Raw genomic sequence first — 20,648 nt, forward strand, 5'->3', positions numbered from 1 at the left:
ATATGATCCAGCAATCCCACTCCTGGGCATATACCCAGACAAAACTATAATTCAAAAAGATACATGTACCCCTATGTTCATAGCAGCACTATTCACAATAGCCAGGACATGGAAGCAACCTAAATGTCCATCGACAGATGAATGGATAAAGATGTGGTACATAAATACAATGGAATACTACTCAGCCATAAAAAGGAATGAAATAATGCCATTTGCAGGAACATGGATGGACCTAGAGATTATCATACTCAGTGAAGTAAGTCAGAAAGAGAAAGACACATGCCATATGATATCACTTACATGTGGAATCTAAAATATCACACAAGTGAACTTAATCTGTGAAACAGACTCGCAGACACAGAGAACAGACTTGTGGTTGCCAAAGGGCGGAGTGGGGGAGGGGTGGATTGGGAGTTAGGGATTAGCAGATGCAAACTATTATATATAGAATGGATAAACAACAAGGTCCTACTGTATAGCACAGGGAACTATATTCAGTGACCTGTGATAAACCACAATGGAAAAGAATATGAAAAAGAAAGTCCCACCTCTGCTGGGACTTTCAGAGCTGTGCAGTTTTTTTTCCAGGAGCCACTGTATATATAATCATAACTGCATCACTTTTCTGTACAGCAAAAATTAACACAACCTTGTAAATCGACTATACTTGAATAAAATAAAATTTTTTAAAAAGGTTCTTGCTTACAGATGAGGGATAGAGATGCAGAAGAGTGAGGGAACCTGGCTAAAGACACATGGAGAATTAGGGGTAGGGTGGGGTAGGAACTCAGGGCTCAGTCTCAGGGTTTTCTCCACATTCTGTACCTCCCTTTTTGGTACCAAGTAGATGAGTACACTGATATATCTGTATGTAAGTACAGTGAAAAGTTCCATGAAAATCGATACTAGGTAACAACAAGCAAAGAGCGAACTGGGAAGCAGCACATTATTTTCAGGCTGATGGCACTGTTCAGAGTTCTGATTCAGATTCAACTTGGAATAAAGTTGCACTTGAAATGCTCGGTTAGCTTGGAACATGAATGCATCTTTCTTTAGCCAAGCCACTCAAATAAGCCTGGCTACTTTGTAGGATGTTGTCCAGCAACACAGGATATAAACAATAAGGTACCAGGTTTTTTTTCTGTAGGTGCTGGGATTTTCAGAGGTGTGCAGTTTTTCTGCCAGGAGCCACTGTAAGTTATGCATTCCTAGAAAGAGCAATATTTATAAAGAATATTTCTTAAGCTTCAAAACAGATTATCAACATATAGGATTAAAATAACCAATAATTACTTATTATAAGCTAAACATATACTTTGGTTTTTCAACTACCAAGAATTATTATAGATTTCAAAGTAAAAATTCATACAGCATTGAACTTCCTCATAGAGTATTCCAGTTTATTGACGATTCTGGTTATTTCTCAAATTGCCATACAATTTCCTTTTGAGAATTTTAAATCTATTCAGAGCAGACACTAAACAACTGATCTCAAGCAATGGCAATAATTCTGAAACTGAGCAACTAAGTGTCATGTCTTCAAGGTAGCTCTCTGGGGAAGGGACTGAGCAATTGGTGGGGGGTCTTAGGAGGAAGACAAAGAAAGATATGGGAATCTCTGGGGCAAAGTATACTACAGAGAGGAGTAAATGCTTCACATAAAATTGGCAGAAAACTGAAGATGGCTTAAGATTAAGATATTTTTTCAGGGATAAAAAAATGTTAGAATGAGAGTGTATTTGTGAACAATTGGTGAACTGGCAGTGAATACTAACAGGGTTTGAGGACACGTGGAAATTTTTTTAAGCAAATAAAAATTTAAAAGCTAAGTAATAATTACTCATGGTTAAATAACCGATAATGATGAACAGTGAGCCCCTGTCCCACCCCCCCACCTCAGTCTTATGCCCCAGAAAGAAGCACCTACGACTTTAAAAAAAAAACAATTTCTGTTTCTAATTCTTCCAGTGGTTATATCCACCACTGTATATAATCTGTGGAAACTGCTATGCATCGATACATTCATTTTAGAATTTTTATACTGACCTCCTGCTCCGTGGATGGGTGAGGAATTAGCTTACTTATGTTCCCTCTTCCCACCCCCCAATCATACCAATTTCCCCTTCTCAGTGTAGTTACATTATTATTTTTCATTTTTCTACTGGTCTCTTTTTAACATATTTACATATTATCTTTACCTCTAGCAGTAGTGCTCACCCTGCTCTAAGCTGCTTATTTGCTTAACTCCCCCAAAGACTGTGAGCTCCTAACCCAGGAGGGAAGCAGGGTGAGATGCAGAAAGGGAGAGGGTTATGGGGAGGAGATGCTGGAGGAGTTGATACCTGAGCTGTATCCTGAGAGCCGAACTGGACAGGTACAGGAGGCAGGGGTGGGATGAGAGAGGGCATCTCAGGAAGAGGAAAGGGCATGGGCAAACACATAGAGGGAGGAAAGAGTATGGTAGACTGGGAACAGGAAAAGGTTCAATAAGATAGGGGCGAGAAGGCAAGGGGTCCTTCATCATCTGGCAGGGAAGTAAGCCTGCAGCAGAGAGCAGCTACCAGTAGAGATGGCATTAGGGAGAGAATAGCAGGCATGGGACTTTTCAGTGGTGGGTGTGCACTGTCTCGTGTCTGCCCCTGTCTTAGGAACACCTCTTCTTGCTCCTACCCCAGAGAGATAACAGGTATCCTTGCCACCATCACAATGGCACAGAACATCATTCTCAACCGCACTTTCTGAAGGGTTGAGTAGGACTAAATTAGAGGGATTAATTTTTTCTTTTATTAAGACTCCAAATGAGAGAAACAGGAATGGTATTGAATGTACATCTAAGTTAAAAAAAATAAATAAATAATTCCATGATCTAAAATTAAACAAAAAATAAAATGTAGAAAATACTATATTAGTGACTTTTTAATGATACTAATAGATAACTACAATCCTCAAATAACCGTCCCAGTAGGCTAGCACTGATGCACTGTATAGAGGAAATTTACATTTTTTTCATTTACTGTCAATTGTATGCTAACAAGAGTCATACCATTTTGATATAATAACAAAGTGCCTAATTCAATCATCTTGAACATTAATTGATATGTTTGTAGCTGAGTTGCCAGTTAATTACCTGTCTTTTTTGTTTAATTTTGAAATTTAAATCTACTTCTCATCCAGTCTTGCCTGTCAGCGTGCCTATATATGTCTATGACCTTCATCTCGTGTAATCGAGGGAAAAAAAAAAATCTTAGCAAAGCATTTTCTACTCCTGTACTTATTTAATATATTCATATTTTCTGATTCATCTTTCCTTTTATAATTATATTTTTAAAGTCACATTAAGCCTGCAGAGGTAGTGGAATAAATGTCTCTATTCTAATAAACATTTGTTCGAGCGAGCTAAAGTCTTTTTTTTTTTCTGCATCAGATCTTTTACTTATTCCTTCAAATTTTTCTAAATATTCTTCAATGGCTGTAGTTATCTAGAACCTTTTAACAGTCATTGCTTATATTGTTTTGAGATGCTTTAAATTTCCAAGTGGAATTTTTCTGAAAATTATACGTGCTCTTCTTCCTTCCTTCCTTCCCTCCCTCCCTCCCTCCTTCCTTTCTTTCTTCCTTTCTTTCTGGCTGTGTTGGGTCTTCGTTTCTATGCGAGGGCCTTCTCTAGTTGCAGCAAGTGGAGGCCACTCTTCATCGCGGTGCGCGGGCCTCTAACTACCGTGGCCTCTCTTGTTGCGGAGCACAGGCTCCAGACGCACAGGCTCAGTAGTTGTGGCTCACAGGCCCAGTTTCTCTGCGGCATGTGGGATCTTACCAAACCAGGGCTCGAACCCATGTCCCCTGCATTGGCAGGCAGATTCTCAACCACTGTGCCACCAGGGAAGCCCGATTTTTATATATTTTTTTTTTATTTTTATTTTTTTGCGATACGCGGGCCTCTCACTGCTGTGGCCTCTCCCATTGTGGAGCACAGGCTCCGGACATGCAGGCTCAGGCGGACTCTCAACCACTGCGCCACCAGGGAAGCCCCGATTTTTATTTTTTTAATGTTGTTTTTTATTGAGGTGATTTTTAAAAATTAATTAATTTATTTATTTTTGGCTGCATTGGGTCTTCGTTGCTGTGCACAGGCTTTCTCTAGTTGCGGTGAGTGGGGGCTACTCTTCATTGTGGTGCACAGGCTTCTCATTGCGGTGGCTTCTCTTGTTGAGGAGCACAGGCTCCAGGCGTGTGGGCTTCAGTAGTTGTGGCACATGTGTTCAGTAGTTGTGGCTCGAGGGCTCTAGAGCGGAGGCTCAGTAGTTGTGGCACACGGGCTTAGTTGCTCCGCGGCATGTGGGATCTTCCCGGGTCAGGGCTCGAACCTGTGTCCCCTGCATTGGCAGGTGGATTCTTAACCACTGCGCCACCAGGGAATCCCCTGTGCTCTACTTTATTAGTACTATGTTTACATTGGAATACATTCCCAGGCTTACTAGATTTCTACTTCTCTTGTTTAATCTCAGCTGGATGAAGAAATTTAAGAAGTGTAAAGACCAACCAAAGGCAAAACGAAAACAAAACAAAAGAGATTAATTAATGGCAGTGCTGAGGACTAGAACTCAGGCCTGTGAGCTTCCAAAAGGAACACGCTACTATACATGTAACTTTCAGGGAGGCCACTGAAAGCATTTTCTTCCAATTAAGGCATTTGGCTCACCATTCTTTATATTTTAGTTTTTTTCATTTGAAGAGTGAATGAGCCTTCCTATTTTAAAATTCAGTTTCATTCAGTCAACATTTATTGAAGGTCTTCGATGTACTCTTAGGGTCCATAGAAGGTTAAAGTACAAACCTGCTTTCTGCTTCTATTCTGACTCTTTTTATTAAACATCTAATATAGAACTCATGCCAAACAAAGTCTTAGGAATTGCCTTGCTCTTTGAAAGTTCTTTAAGCACTCTGAGTTCATAATTTTGTAAAGTGACAAAAATCAGTCTTAACATATCACTCATTTGATCCTCCAGATGAAATAAATAGTTATCTTCTAAATAACTAAAAATAGCTAAAAACGTCGTTTAGTTTCTCTTCCTTATTCAGGTCTGTATCACACACTTATCTAAAACCTACATAATTTGTTTTATATCATTTTTATATTTTCATCCCTTTTGTATCCTTTTTTCTTTTTTCAACAATAATTGTTTTTTCTTTTCTTTGATTAGGCAAACATAAAACTCAGAGGAAAGATAAGACAATCATTTTTTTTTTTTTTTTCGGTATGCGGGCCTCTCACTGCTGTGGCCTCTCCCGTTGCGGAGCACAGGCTCCGGACGCGCAGGCTCAGCGGCCATGGCTCACGGGCCCAGCCGCTCCGCGGCATGTGGGATCTTCCCGGACCGGGGCACGAACCCGTGTCCCCTGCATCGGCCGGCGGACTCTCAAACCACTGCGCCACCAGGGAAGCCCAACAATCAGTTTTTTAAAATTTAATTAATTTATTTTTTATACAGCAGGCTCTTATTAGTTATCTATTTTATACATATTAATGTATATATGTCAATCCCAATCTCCTAATTCATCCAAGACAATCAGTTTTAAAGCACTATACATTCCTGGTTTCAATACAGTCTTTCCCTCAAATATCTGGATATTCTGTTACCAACCTGTTACTGGAAGGGAAAGAATGGGCAACAATATAATACATGAAATATAATACAATGAATTCTAATAATAACCAACTAAACCTAGGGTAAAAGCACCTGTATGGTAACTTTCTGCAACATTAGCAAATTATGAATAAAATATCAGTCAAGAGTATGATGATCAATGAAAATGAATGCATAACTCAAATGTCCAAAAGTACAAATTCCTCACCCAATTTAAGGCTGGATGGTCACTCTGTGCTAGCTCTAGGAGCCAGACTACTTGGGCTCAAATTCTAGCTCTGTCAACTTAGAGGCTCTGTGAATTTGGGGCAGTTATTTAAGTTCTCTGCACCTCAGTTTTCTTATCTGTTGAATGGGAATAATAGTGCCTGAAACCACACAATGTTGCCATCAAATACGGGCACTGTCAACTTTGATTGTAATAGATTACACAATCTTTCCAGAAAACTTGATTCTTTATCATTCATCTTTCTTCATGCTGGAGCTCAAGACAAATTTTTAAGTTTATATATTCTTTGGCTTTTATCACCTGAATATTCTTGTCCTGGTCCTGCCAATCACATCTATCCACTTCAGGATTTTCAAACCTTGCTCTAGGGAAATGACTCTTATTCTTCGAAATTCTGGGGCCCTGAGTGAAATGGGGGTAACAGATTTGGGGGAATAGTATCTAATGCACAGGGCCTCCCCACCCCCTTTACTTCTTCCAACACCTTATCGCTTCTGTTAATTACATGACCAGGAAACAGGACTGCTTTTATCAGTGGATATTCATTGATTTCAAAAGGATAACTACACACATATATATGACAGGTGCAAAGATAATGGGCTAGAAAGGCTGCTTTCAGCTTCTTTGGGAACAAAAGGATATTTGCTATTTTTCGTTTTTCTATTAAAGTCCTGGCCTGACCTATTTTTTTCCTTTATTCAAAGTTAAGCCAGGAAATAATACATTTTATTTTTTAGTTAAAAAACAAGAATAGAAAAGGGCCTCGTTTAGTAATGAAGGGAGCATAACCTTTATTCAATGCAAAGGACACTGGATTCTATTTTCATCTGGGCGCCAAATAGCTCTCTAAGCTTTAAAAACTAATTACAGGAAGAGAGTGTGATTTTTCAGTCTTTTTAGCTCATGCCATGCTCTGTGGTACTCTAATGTGTGAAAATCAAGGCTCTGTAACTCTACCACATTGGAATATCAATGAAGAGTCTTCCCCTCTAGTTACCTTTGCTTTCAGGATAGAGAATACGACAGATTAAGAGAAAAGAATCAATCACATACAAAACAAAATAGATCTAAAAAATTATTTTTCTTCTCTTAAAGCAAGTAGAATTTGTTTTCAAACCATGTCTGTTTGCATGCAAAAATGTGGACAAATATCTCAGTCATAATGTTCAGCAAAATAAACCAGATACTATGGTAAAATTTATATAAAATTCAAGGACAGTCAAAACTAAACTATGGTGATAAAAGTGAGAATAGTGGTTACCTTGAGGTAACCTTCTGGGGTGCAAGAAAAGTTCTGTATTTTGATCGGGGAGGTGGTTATCTGAGTAATATCACACATAACATTTCTTTGAGTTATATACCTAAGATTGCATCTTACTTCATGGATATAATAATTCACCAAAAATTTTTAAAAATATGTTTAATTTGCTTTGCCTTCAAATTTAAGATGGAAGGTGACAATGCAGTGAGCAAAAAGGAAATAAAGAAAGCCAAGAACTTAATTCTAGCTCTTCTAAATCAGAAGCATGAGGTGGTATACAGACGTTCATCTCTGGATTAGCCTTCTCTTTTCTGAATTAGGGCTAGAAACCCTTCCCCTTAACTCTAAGCTATTGAAGATAACTAATAAAACTGACTGAAAATCTCTTTGCAGGCATAAAAGACAATAAGCCTAGGAACAACAGGAAGAAGACTTACTTTCAGTTAAAGTAACCTGAAAAGTGGGGGAAAAATAATTATCCTCCAGAAGTTACTTCTAATACAACTACTCAGGTTACAGCTGTATTAAATAAGTACACTTAAAGATCAATAGTGGGACTATGCTTACCCAGACCTCTTAGAAATCTAGCAGCAGGAAAACATGATAGTAACATGGCCTGACTCTCCCCTAAGGTCAGTTTGATTATTCCTAGTTGGCACTCTAATTAATCATGTCTCAATAATTCTTTACCTCTTTTGATAGAAAAAATCATGAGGCTACTCTTTGCTACTATTGCTATGACAACATGATCTAAATTAAGAAGTGTAGAGAGCAGGGATAGGAAATATAATTTTAAGAGTGTATAACTTATTTCATATGCTAGGGAAAAACATATTCATCACAGTAAAAGTTTTAGAGAAAAACACCTCTGTGACTTTGGCGTAAGAAAGGATTTCTAAATAGGAAACAAAATGTCCTATCTATTAAAGAAATAAATTTGACTTATTAAAATTTTAAAAGTCTGTTTATTAAAAGACACCATTAAGAGAGTGAAAAGGCAATTTGTAAAGTGGGGAAAGATGACATTATCTATCTATCTATCTACCTACTTACCTACTACCTATCCATCACAAAGGAGTTACATCCAGATATATAAAGAATTCCTACAAATCAGTAGGGAAAAGACAGACAACCTTTAAAAAATGGGCAGGGGCTTCCCTGGTGGCGCAGTGGTTGAGAGTCCGCCTGCCGATGCAGGGGACGCGGGTTCGTGCCCCGGTCCAGGAAGATCCCACATGCCGCGGAGCAGCTGGGCCCGTGAGCCATGGCCGCTGAGCCTGCGCGTCCGGAGCCTGTGCTCCGCAACGGGAGAGGCCACAACAGTGAGAGGCCCGCGTATCGCAAAAAAAAAAAAAAAAAAAGAAAAGTGGTTAGTAGATCTGAACAAATATGTTGTGAAAGCGGATATTCAAATGGTCAATACCATAAAAGTACATTAAAATATGTTCAACTTTATTAGTCATGAGAGAAATGCATATTAAACCACACTGAGATACCTCTACAAATCTACTAGAAGGCCAAAATTAAAAAGATGGAAAATATCAAATATAGATGAGATAGAGAACAATTGGAACTTTCATACACTGCTATGAGAGTGCAATCTCTTACTACCAGTTTGGGAAACTATTTGGCAGTGTGCACTACAACTCAACATATGCATATGCTATGACCCAGCAATCTGACTCCTAGAATGTAAGCAATAGAAATATATACATATGATTAACAAGAGACATACAGTAGAATATACAAAGCAGCACTATTTGAAACAGTTTTAAATTAGAAAGTACCCAGGTACCCAACAGGAGTAAAATAAATGAATGCATATATACACACATAAACATTCAAATAATACAATATTAAAAAATATCTGGGGTGTACCCATATAATGGAATACAATATAGAGTACAGAGTAATAAGGACCTATACACAAGAATATGGATGAATCTTGTCAATATAATGTGGAACAAATGAAGCCAGTCATAAAAGAATATATAAGTGCATGATTCCATTTAGAAAGAATCCAATGGGGCTTCCCTGGTGGCGCAGTGGTTGCGCGTCCGCCTGCCGATGCAGGGGAACCGGGTTCGCGCCCCGGTCTGGGAGGATCCCACATGCCGCAGAGCGGCTGGGCCCGTGAGCCATGGCCGCTGGGCCTGCGCGTCCGGAGCCTGTGCTCCGCAACGGGAGAGGCCACAGCAGAGGGAGGCCCGCATACCACAAAAAAAAAAAAGAATCCAAGAAACGATTAAACTAATCTATGTATTTAAAGGTCAGATACGGGTAATTTTCAGAGAGGAAAATGGTGACCAAAAGGAAGCACAAGAAGGCTCACTATTGCTTTGTTCTGTTTCTTATTGCTATTATTCTGTTTCTTGATCTGGATACTGTTACACAATGAAAAGTATGAAAATTTGCCAAGCTGTGCCTTTGACATGTGCACATGTAAACTATAGGTAACATCAGCAGAGAGATGGAAACTCTAAGAAAGAATCAAAAGGAAATGCTAGAAATCAAACATGCCATAACAGAAATGAAGAATGTCTTTGACCGACTTATTTAACAGACTGGGCATAACCAAGGAAAGAATGAGTAAGCTTGAAGAAACATCAATAAAAATTTCCAAAATCGAAATCCAAAGAGAAAAAAGAATGAAAAGAGAACAGAATATCCAAGAACTGAGGAACAAATTCAAAAAGTTATAATGTATGTATAATGGGCATACCAGAAGGAGAAGAAAGAGAAAAAGAAACACAAATATTTGAAGCAATAATGACTGAGAATTTCCCAAAACAAATGACAGACACCAAATCACAGATCCAGGGAGCTCAGCAATCACCAAGCATGAAACACACACACACACACACACACACACACACACACACACACACACACACACCCCTATACCCAGGCATACAATATTCAAATGGCACAAAATCAAAAACAAAGGAAGTTTGCAAGAAGCCATAGGAAAAAATTACCTTACCTATAGAAAAACAAGAATAAAAATTACATTGGACTTTTATTCAAAAACCATGGAAGCAAGAATAGCAAAGTGAGATACCTAAAGTGTTAGAACAATCATCAACCTAGAATTTTGAACCCTATGAAATTACTCTTCAAAAGTAAGGGGAAAATGAACACTTTCTCCAACAAAAATTGAAGGAATTTGTCTTCAATAGACGTGCCTTACAAGAAATGTTAAAGAAGTTCTTTAGGGAGACTTGGACCTACATTAAAAAAGGAAGAGTATTAAAGAAAGAATAATTGAAGGTAAATAAAATCTTTTATTCCTCTATTCTTAATTGATCTAACAGGTAACAGTTTGTTCAAAATAATAACAGTAACATTATGTACAGTGATTATAGCTTATGGATAAATGCAGCGAATGGCAGCAATGTTATAAGGGATGGAAGGAAAGAATTGGGACTACTTTGTTATAAGGTACTTGCATTAGTTATAAATATATGTTGCAAATTCTAGGGCAACCACTAAAAAAGGAAGTTAAGAAAAAAAGAAATATAATATATATACTAAGAGAGGAGAAAAAGTGGAACTATACAAAACACTCAGTTAAAACCAGACAGCAGAAAAGCACGATCCATTGTTTTAAAAATCATTAAGATTGCCTCCATTAAAATTAAAAACTTATGCTCTATGAAAGACTCTGTGAAGAGAATCAAAAGACAAGGCATACACCGGGAGAAAATTTTTGTAAAACACCTATCAATTAAAGGACTGGTATCCAAAATATACAAAGGACTTTTAAAGCTCAACAATAAGAAAACACATGACCCAATTTAAAAATGGTAAAAGATCTGAACAGATATCTCACCAAAAATATATATATAGTTATTAAATAAGCATATGAAAAGATGCTTAACATCATATGTCATTAGAGAAATACAAATTAAAACAATGAGATCACTACACACCTATTAGAATGCACCAAATCCAAAACACTGACAACACCACATGCTATCGAGGATGTGGGGCAGCAGGAACTCTCATTCGTTGTTGGTGAGAATGCAAAATGGTACGACCACTTTGGAATACAGTTTGGCAATTTCTACAAAAACTAAACATACTCTTGACATACATCAGTGTGATCTAGCAATCACATTCCTTGGTATTTACCCAAGTGAGCTGAAAACTTACATCCACAAAAAACCCTGAACACAAATGTTTATAGCAGCTTTATTTATAATTGCCAAAACTTGGACGCAATCAAGAAATCCTACAGTAGGTGAACGAATAAACAAATTATGGTATGTCCATACAATGGAATATTATTCAGAGATTAAAAAACAGCTACCAAGCCACCAAAAGACATGGAGGAACCTTAAGTGCATACAGCAAGGCAAAAGAAGTGAATCCGAAAGGTTATGTATTGTATGATGCCAACTATATGACATTTAGGAAAAGGCAAAACTAGGGAGACAGTAAAAAAAAAAAAAAAAAAAAAAAAAATGGTTGCCACAGGTTGGAGGAGAGGAACGCTGGGGTGAATACGAGGAGCACAGAGGATTTTTAGGGCAGTGAAACTATTATTCTGTGTGACACTGAAATGGTTACCTTCACTGTAACCAATGAATGGGTACACTCATTATGCATTTCTCAAAACTCATAGAATGTACAACACAAAGAGTGAAACCTAATGTAAACTACAGACTTAGTTAATAATATTGTATCCATATTAGCTTACCAATTTTAACTAACATACCACATTACTGTAAGATATCAAAAATAGAGGAAATTGGGGGTGGGGGTGAGGGTGAGTGACGGGATATATGGGAACTTTGTGTTTTTCACTCAATATTTTCTGTAAACCTAAAACTGCTACCTCATGCAAATAAAGTCTATTAATTAAAAAATAAATTATGCACATAAAATATAGTTTTCTTATAACAATATAACTAGCTGACAAGTTTTTCTGAGATAATGTGAATGATGAGGAAGAAACCATAAACAGGAAGACTTTAGGTTAAATTACAGGTGAACTTTCGAGTCTCATGATTTTGAGAAAGTTTTAAATGGCACTATAGCAATTTTTCATAATAAAATGTTGGTAAAAATATGGCACCATAGTATACGGATACGGTTAACTTTGTGAACAGTAAAGACCTATTTATCTATAGCTGCAACCCACATTCTGAGAGAGATGAGCCCACAGTTCTATGATGACTTAAAAGTAAAATATTGGTCACTACTTCTTTTATTCTTTTTCTGGTCTTTGCTTCCTTAAAGTGCAAACGTGGGAAGCACACATATATTTCCGGAAAGTTCAACTAACAGTTCTGTGAACTAAAGAACATGCTAAGAACAATTGTAACACACTTATGGGCAGGAACTTTACATTATTAATTGTCATGTTTCCAAGGTATGGCACAAAACAAGGGCCATACAGCTTTGTTGAATAAATAAATGAATTAATGAATAAACTATGAGCTTCCCTAAGAAGGGAGAATGACCTAAAAAGTAAAAAATATTTTAACTTGATTTAGCAACGCTCCAAATTTGATTCACATCAATCCCTTCCTTCTAAAGTTTTGAGCACAAGCCATACTTGCACAGGAAATGAGGTGTAGTACAATAGAAACAGACTTTACTAAGTTCAGTTCAGTGCTGTCTGATATTTAGAAATGGCCAAAATTTCATGTAGGAAAGAATTAGCTAAATGGATATTTTTCTTCCCATGTTTAGTACAACTTAGAAAATAGACAATTTTACCTTATGAAATCTTCTTCCTCTTCTCTCTTTGGCCTCAGCTGTTTGGGTTGAGCCATGTTAATCCAGTTTGGTAGAGATTTCAAGAGCCTGCTGATATCATCATCTTTTGCCCAAGATGCACTGATGACAAGTTTTTCTTCTGACTGGACAATGCCCCTAAACACGACCAACAGAAAAGACACACTTCAGGACACTGCCTGGCTTCCAGTTAGCATTTTCCATCCACCTTTGCTGCGGAAAAAAAGATACCATGCCCACCTCTCCTATTAACATAATCTACTATCTAGTTGGAAGCATGACATCCACGAATAGGTCACTTTTGTGGGAAACATCATTCCTAGCTTCCATTTTTAGTTTCTTCATTGTTGAGTAATTGTGAAACTAATAATATTAACTAGTTCCCCTTATCACAGTTAATCCCTTAGAATAAATGAAAGTGTATGGTAGGTTTGGGGGGTGGGGGTAGGTAGGGATTCTTTCGAGAAAGATGTTGAACAAATAAAAAGTGGGTTAACCATACAAAAGAGTGCAATTAAACAACAACATAAATGATACCTGAAAGGTGATGGAAGTGTTACAAAAAGTTGTTCTCTGACCTCTTGGTTTAAACTACCAATTAGCTCTACTTGAAGGTGTTCTTTGAACCATGGACACCCCTCTATTCAAAGTAAATCTACCATCACAGAGAAATCTTCTGCCCTTGATGTCAAGCAGAAAAGTCTTTGATTATTGCTCTCTCCAGTGGGCTTTGACAAATGACCTAAAGTGACAGGCTTCAACTCCTTTAACAGGGCCCATGGGTGAGCTATTAACACGGCTCTTTCCAAAATGTACCTGTAAATTCACTGTAAATGTTCAATTTCAACTTAACTAAGAAGCTTCCCTTTCTGTTCAACATTTCTGTCACTATAACTAATTTCAATGGTCTAAAAATCCCCCCTCAGCAATTCTAGGTGACAGAATGACATTTATTTATGAAGGGATTGCTAATTAGCTGACTAGTCCTCTGAAGTTGAACAAGACTATAGGAGGTTTTCCCCTCCATCACAGGCAGGAATTTATGTTGGTATAAGGGTTATACTGAAGAACATGATGTGCTTCTAAATATACAATATATACACGGTGTATATGCTTGGATGTATGGTAAAACCTCCTTTATCCAACAGACAATTAATGTTTGTAGACAGAAGTTGTTGATGCCTAAAAACCCTGACTCATGACAACCTAACTTGAGGTAACAAGATTTCATGATGTAGGGAGCAATATTGCCCTGGTAATCTGAAAATAAGCTAGAATAAATAAGAGAGCCATAGTTGAATTCTTCTAACTCACTACAAGCAAAAGTTTTCTAATAGTAACTATGCTCAGCAATACAAAAATTAGACTAGAGAAACTTCTTCCCTGGGATCTCTCAAATTACTCTCACTGATATCTTCCATTTCTGTTTTTTCTTTGTTATTTTCTTGCATCTTTTCTGCAATGTTTATGGATTAATCCCACAATAAAATTTTTACACTTTTATATGTGGGGTGCCGGATTCAGTCTTACAGAATGGTACCATCTCAAATTTATGCTATTCCACAGCAGAAGGATCCTCAACATTCCTTGGCATTCTTTTTACCTGTCTCTGATCGACCTCCTCTCTCAGTTGCTCTATGGCTATTTTTTAAAAATATATACATATTTTTTGAATTTTATTCATTTTTTTATACAGCAGGGTCTTATTATCTATTTTATACATATTAGTGTATATATGTCAATCCCAATCTCCCAATTCATCACACACGCCCCCCACCAGCTTTTTCCCCCCTTGGTGTCTAGAAAAGGGAACCCTCTTCACTGTTGGTGGGAATGTAAAGTGATACAGCCACTATGGAAAACAGTACGGAGGTTCCTTAAAAACTAAAAATAGAACTACCATACGACCTAGCAATCCCACTACTGGGCATATACCCAGAGAAAACCATAATTCAAAAAGACACTTGTAGGACTTCCCTGGTGGCGCAGTGGTTAAGAATCCGCCTGCCAACGCAGGGGACACAGGTTCGAGCCCTGCTCCGGGAAGATCCCACATGCCGCGGAGCAACTAAGCCCGTGCGCCACAACTACTGAAGCCCATGCACTCTAGAGCCCGAGTGCTGCAACTACTGAAGCCCGCGTGCCTAGAGCCCGTGCTCCGCAACAAGAGAGGCCGCCGCAATGAGAAGCCCGCGCGCCGCAATGAGAAGCCCGCGCACCGCAATGAAAAGTAACCCCCGCTCGCCGCAACTAGAAAGAAAGGCCTGTGCGCAGCAACAAAGACCCAACACAGCCAAAAATAAAAAAATAAATTTATTTTTTTTAAAGAGACACTTGTACTGTTCACTGCAGCACTATTTACAACAGCCAGGTCATAGAAGCAACCTAAATGTCTATGGCTATTTTTTTTTTTTTTTTTTTTTTTTTTTTTTTTGCGGTACGCGGGCCTCTCACTGTTGTGGCCTCTCCCGTTGCGGAGCACAGGCTCCGGACGCGCAGGCTCAGCGGCCACGGCTCACGGGCCCAGCCGCTTCGCGGCATGTGGGATCTTCCCGGACCGGGGCACGAACCCGCGTCCCCTGCATCGGCAGGCGGACTCTCAACCACTGCGCCACCAGGGAAGCCCCTCTATAGCTATTTTTTAAACCTTTGCCCTTTCTTTATCTCCTCATTGCTTATCCCCCACATTCTTCCCATCCGCCAAAGAAAGGAGGAGACCTAATTATATACTTTTCAAACATCCCACCTCCTACCCCCCACAGAAATACTTTCAAATCTGTTTCATTCTCCACTTCCAGTAATCCCTCTACCTAGGCTCTGGGGGACCCTTTCCCCACCCCGCAACGATCCCCCCCTTTTCTGCATATTTAGGGTCTCTCTCAATATATTCCTCAATCCCGTGTTATTTTTTTAAATGAATGAATGACTGAATCTCTTTCTTGATCTAGCATTTCTCTCTAGTAAAGCTCCTCTCTCTCCTTCACACACACTGTCATCAAATGAGCGCAGCCTCCACTCACTGACGTTACTTTCTCACCTGTTGTACACTTTTTCAACTCGTGAAGTCTCCCTCCAGGATCTACTCTATGATTTAACCCATCTATTCCTTCTTACAAATTTTTCAATGATCATATTTTTTACTTCTAGACAAATGCACTGGCTTCTCCCCTCCAAACTGTCCTGTGCTTGTATTATGAATTCTATTCCTTCTTTTATCTCCTTGAATATTTTAAAAACAGTAATTGTAAAGTTCTTTTTATGTGTCTCTGTATTTTTTGGTAATTCTTTGGATGTCAAATGTCCTATCAGCTGCATTTTCCTTCTTTTCTCATGATGGTGAGTTTTCTCATGTGGTCTACTCTGCTGGTCTGCAAGCTCTACCTCAGTAGGACATGTCCTCTGTAGGAATCCCACATTTGCCCTGCATTTTAGAGATGTCACTATTAGGTGGGTTGCATTTGCCTCTCCTGGATCCTAAAGGTTTCATCAGTTCCAAATAAGATTTTAAGATTCTTTTTTCCTTCCCTGTCTTGGCTTAAAATTTTCTCTCCCTACATGGGTGGTACAAATTGAGGTCCTTACTTGCACATGTCACATGTGTAGGATTCTGATTTCTTTTAGGGGCCACTTTTTCTACTCCAAGTAGGGTGGCTCATTCTCAAGCACAGAGTTTTCCTGGTTCCATTTATAGGTGGAAAAACCCCATGCACAACTTCTGCACCGATAAAATTTCAGGCCACGCAGGTGTTAATATGCTAGGCCCCTATTGGGTCTTCACCTCTGCTATGGTCTGAATGTTTGTGTCCCCCCAGAATTCACATGTTGGAATCCTACCACCAGTTTGACAGTATTCGGAGGTAGGGCCTCTAGGAAGTGATTAGGTCATGAGGGTGGAGCCCTCATGAATGGGATTAATGACTTAGGAAAGAGATCCCACAGAGTTCCCTAGCCCCTTCCGCCAGGTGATAATGCAATGAGCAGTCTGCAACCTGACTCTTCCAGCACTATGATCTTGGACTCCAGCCTCCAGAACGGTGAGAAATAAAATTCTGTTGTTTATAAGCCACCCAATCTTTGGTATTTAGTTATAGCAGCCCAAACAGACAAAGACAACCTCTATATGTGGTCCTGATACCATTGTGGGCCTCTCAACTTCAACATTTGCTTGTTGCTATGGCTTTTAGTTCCTCCTTCATTTGAGGCATGTGGAAAATTTTCTTTCTTTTGAATTTGGCTACATATTTAAAATATATTCTTAAAGATACATATTTTTATCTGGACTTTCTATGTATTAGGACTTTCTACATATTAGGAGTAGGAAAAGGATTTCCTAAATCTATCCACTCCACACTTCTAACCGAAGTCAAAATTCAGTATTAAATCAACTGCAGTCAGGATTCTAGAACCACCGTTTCCCTGACACTGCTGTACCAATCCGTGGGTATTTTTTTTTACTTTATACTCTGATTATTCAGAAGCATCTGATACTTTTGACTATTCCCTTCTTAAAATATTACTCCTTTGGTATCCACATCATCATCTTCTCCTAAGCGCTTTCTTAGCCGAACTGAGGGTTCTTTTCCTCTGTCCATACTTTACATGTTGGTATTCCACAGCATTCTGCATGTCTCACTTGGGCAATCTCATCTTCTTACCAGACATGACCCACCTGTATTCCAAAGACTCCCAAATTAATACCTTCAGGGCTGCCCTCTCTTCTAAGTCTCGGATCTGCATATACAAATGTTAACGGGAGAACTGAACTTGGAAGTCCTACCAGCTATTTAAATTAGAGTCAAAGGAGCTCATGTATTATCCACCTTTCCCTCTCCCACTGAACATCTAGTATTCCCTATTTTGGTCAACAGTCCAACCATCCACCCTGTTATTTAAGTCAGGAACTCGGGGTCATCCTCATTACCCATAGATACCATAACCTCCCAGTTCCATCTGCTTGGTAACTTATAAATCTGTTGTTTCCTGTCCCGGTTCACTGCCCTTAGCCTATATTTAGACCCTCATCATTTTTCACTTGGACTTGGCAGTAACCTTATAACTGGGTGTCTTGCCTGGAGCTTCAAGACCATCAGTCCAACTCACCAAATTAGTCGGAAGAATCATTTTTCTAAAATTGTACAAATGCAGTCATGTTTTTTCCTTCTTAGAATTCTTCACTGATTCCTAATTCTAAGACCAAGTCCAAACCTAGCAAGGCATGAACATCTACCTTTTCAACTTCATCTCCTGCTACTGCTTTCCTCTTTTGTCTCTGTTCACTACTCCCAGTCAAATCCCTGCCCGTGTTGGTTGAACACCCTACCCGCAGTGAGTATTCTAATGGTTTTTGAAGGGGATATACTGTTTCCTGCTTGTATGTATTATCTCTGCCCAGAGAGCCTTTTTCCATGTTCCTTGTTTGCCTCTACTGATCAAACATTACCTCGGCTCTTCCCTTGGGACAGCTGAGTCCTTTCTTTTGTACCATATCATCCTTTACCTCAGGTTTTCAATCTTGACTGCACCTGGGGAGCTTTAAAAAAAACAAAAAAATACTGGACGCCCAGGCCACTTCTAAGACCTAGTAAATCAGAATCTCTGGGGATGGGACCCAGGCATCAGAATTTTTAAAAGTTTCCCAGGTGATTCCAATGTACACTCAAAGGTGAGAACCACTGCCTTACACATACCTCTGCTCTCAGTGGTCCTTACCACACTTCTTTACAAGTTGGCATCCCCTACTAGATGATGAGTTCTCTGAGGACAGAGTTGATTTCTCATTAGCTTTTGGGCTCTTAACGCCTAGCACAATATCTGGTATTTGGAAAGTGTATAAGAACTGAACTGGACATAAAAATAAGCCCTCTTCAGTTTTAGGAGACTGGGTAACTGATTAAGCTAAAACCATTTTAGTGGTTTTCCTTTACTATTTCTCTGCACTGAACGACTTAGGTGAGCCATCAAGCCATCTGGCATTTTGACCAAATTACAGATCACTTTGCCATGGTCTCTCCATACCTGTCTGAATTCAGTACAAGTAAGAATAATGAATACAGGTGTGTCCCCTTCAGGAAAAAAAAAAAAGTCCAACATAAAAAAGTCCTGACTCAAGACAAATGAACCAAGGAGTGATTATTGTTAAACCTTCCCCTTTACTTATTCATAGGTGGCCTATTACTGGAAAGTCTCCTCAAAACCTCACTTTCTCTGGGAGGACTCTGTTGACTGTGTCAGCCTACAGTAATCTTCCCCTTTGGAAAGCAAATGAATAAAAGCCTTCCTTTTATACTTACTGTTTATAACCTCATAATTAGGACTCTGTCCAACAGAGTTGGACAATGGGTCAGACAAACTATGGTCTGTCTGTCAAATCTGCCCCATTAGCTTACTTTGTATGTGTCGTAAGCTCTGAATAGGGTTGACATTTTTTAATGTTTTTTTTTAATCAAAAGAAAAAATATTTTGTGACATGTGAAAATTATATAAAAGTTAAATTTCAGTGTCCATAACTACAAAGGACTGTGGCTGCCTGGTTCAATTCCTCTTATACCCACACTACAAGTCAAATTCTGCTCCACAGAGTTAGAAGTCCAAAGCCAACTCAGTTTTCTTTGAGCCCATCCATCCTGGCCCCCATCTGCCCCAGGGTTCAGGAGACAGTTTGGATCTGTACATGTGAGACGGTACTGTACGCTTTAGGGATCTAGAATTTTTCATTTTAGCACTCGCTGGAATGAAAAAATTAGCTTAGCGGGATACTATGTCAAAGGTACTCACATCATTTACTTATGTATTTTTTTAAGACTGGTTTAATTCAATAATATGGTATTATATTACTGCCTTCACTAATATTCATAGATCCTGTCTTATTAAAAAACAGTAATCCAAATTAACTAGCACGCTGCCTACCTATATATTGCCCTCAACAATAAATTATTAATTCATATTGTAATGAACATCAATCCCAAAAGCAATTCCAAATATTCTGATTTGAAATATTAGCATTGATTAGCAACATACGATTACCCTAAAGGGAATTTTTCATTCAAATGGCAAAGGTCCCATCCTAACTAATTGCATTTATTAGTTTATAATTTTGAGATAAATGGGATTATGTGGGTTACAAAATTCCAGGATACATCTAAATAGCCTCGAAAAAGGAGAACTAAATCTACAATAATTATTCCACAAGAGGAGTAGGGTCAATCACCACTACCAGGACCATAATCTACTCATTAATTCACAGCTCAACGGCCACAGACAGAGCCATCTGTGAAACTATTTGTACCTGCTCCCAGGAGGAAGAGGAAAATAGGTATACCTCTTGGAACAGGTGATAAGGCTGCTATGGGAAGAGTCCACCCTCCAGACACAGCTGAGTGAATTCCATTCAGAAAACATCTGCTGGTGTCTACTGGCTCTGATGTGCACTGCTTCCTCTCGGAAACAGTTGGGAAATCCAAGTGTGCCTGGTCCCTGGATACAGCTGGGGTGCTGAGTCTTTCATTAGGTAAACAACCAGGGGCAGGTGGGGCTAATTGGATTCAACTGTTTGCTGGCAGCCTGGGCATGATGTTTACTTTCCCAGACTGAATCTTTCAGACACTTCAGAAAACTAGAAGCCAAGCTAGATAAATAAACTCCGGACAAGGTTGGTCCAAATTAAGCTACTGTAGTCGATTTTCAACTGTGAACGACTGGACCTGTAGCTGGCCAAACTGCAGTGCAACGTCCAGCAACACCGTGATCATGACAATGACGGATGTAGAAA

The 20,648-nt window shown here is 38.9% G+C and overlaps 1 protein-coding gene across 4 annotated transcripts in view; it reads right to left on the reverse strand.

The window, feature by feature from the left end:
• Positions 1 to 20,648, reverse strand: part of EXOC4 (exocyst complex component 4) — an 869,227-nt gene that overhangs the window by 137,153 nt on the left and 711,426 nt on the right. For all 4 annotated transcript variants that reach the window (XM_024130229.2, XM_024130235.3, XM_028489724.2 and 1 more), the window contains exon 13: positions 12,863 to 13,018. In XM_024130229.2, coding sequence (XP_023985997.1) covers positions 12,863 to 13,018 — 156 coding nt within the window. The remainder of the gene's footprint in view (positions 1 to 12,862; positions 13,019 to 20,648) is intronic.

Source organism: Physeter macrocephalus, chromosome 5 (genome assembly GCF_002837175.3).
Source record: "Physeter macrocephalus isolate SW-GA chromosome 5, ASM283717v5, whole genome shotgun sequence".
In the NCBI taxonomy this organism is placed as follows: Eukaryota; Metazoa; Chordata; class Mammalia; order Artiodactyla; family Physeteridae; genus Physeter; species Physeter macrocephalus.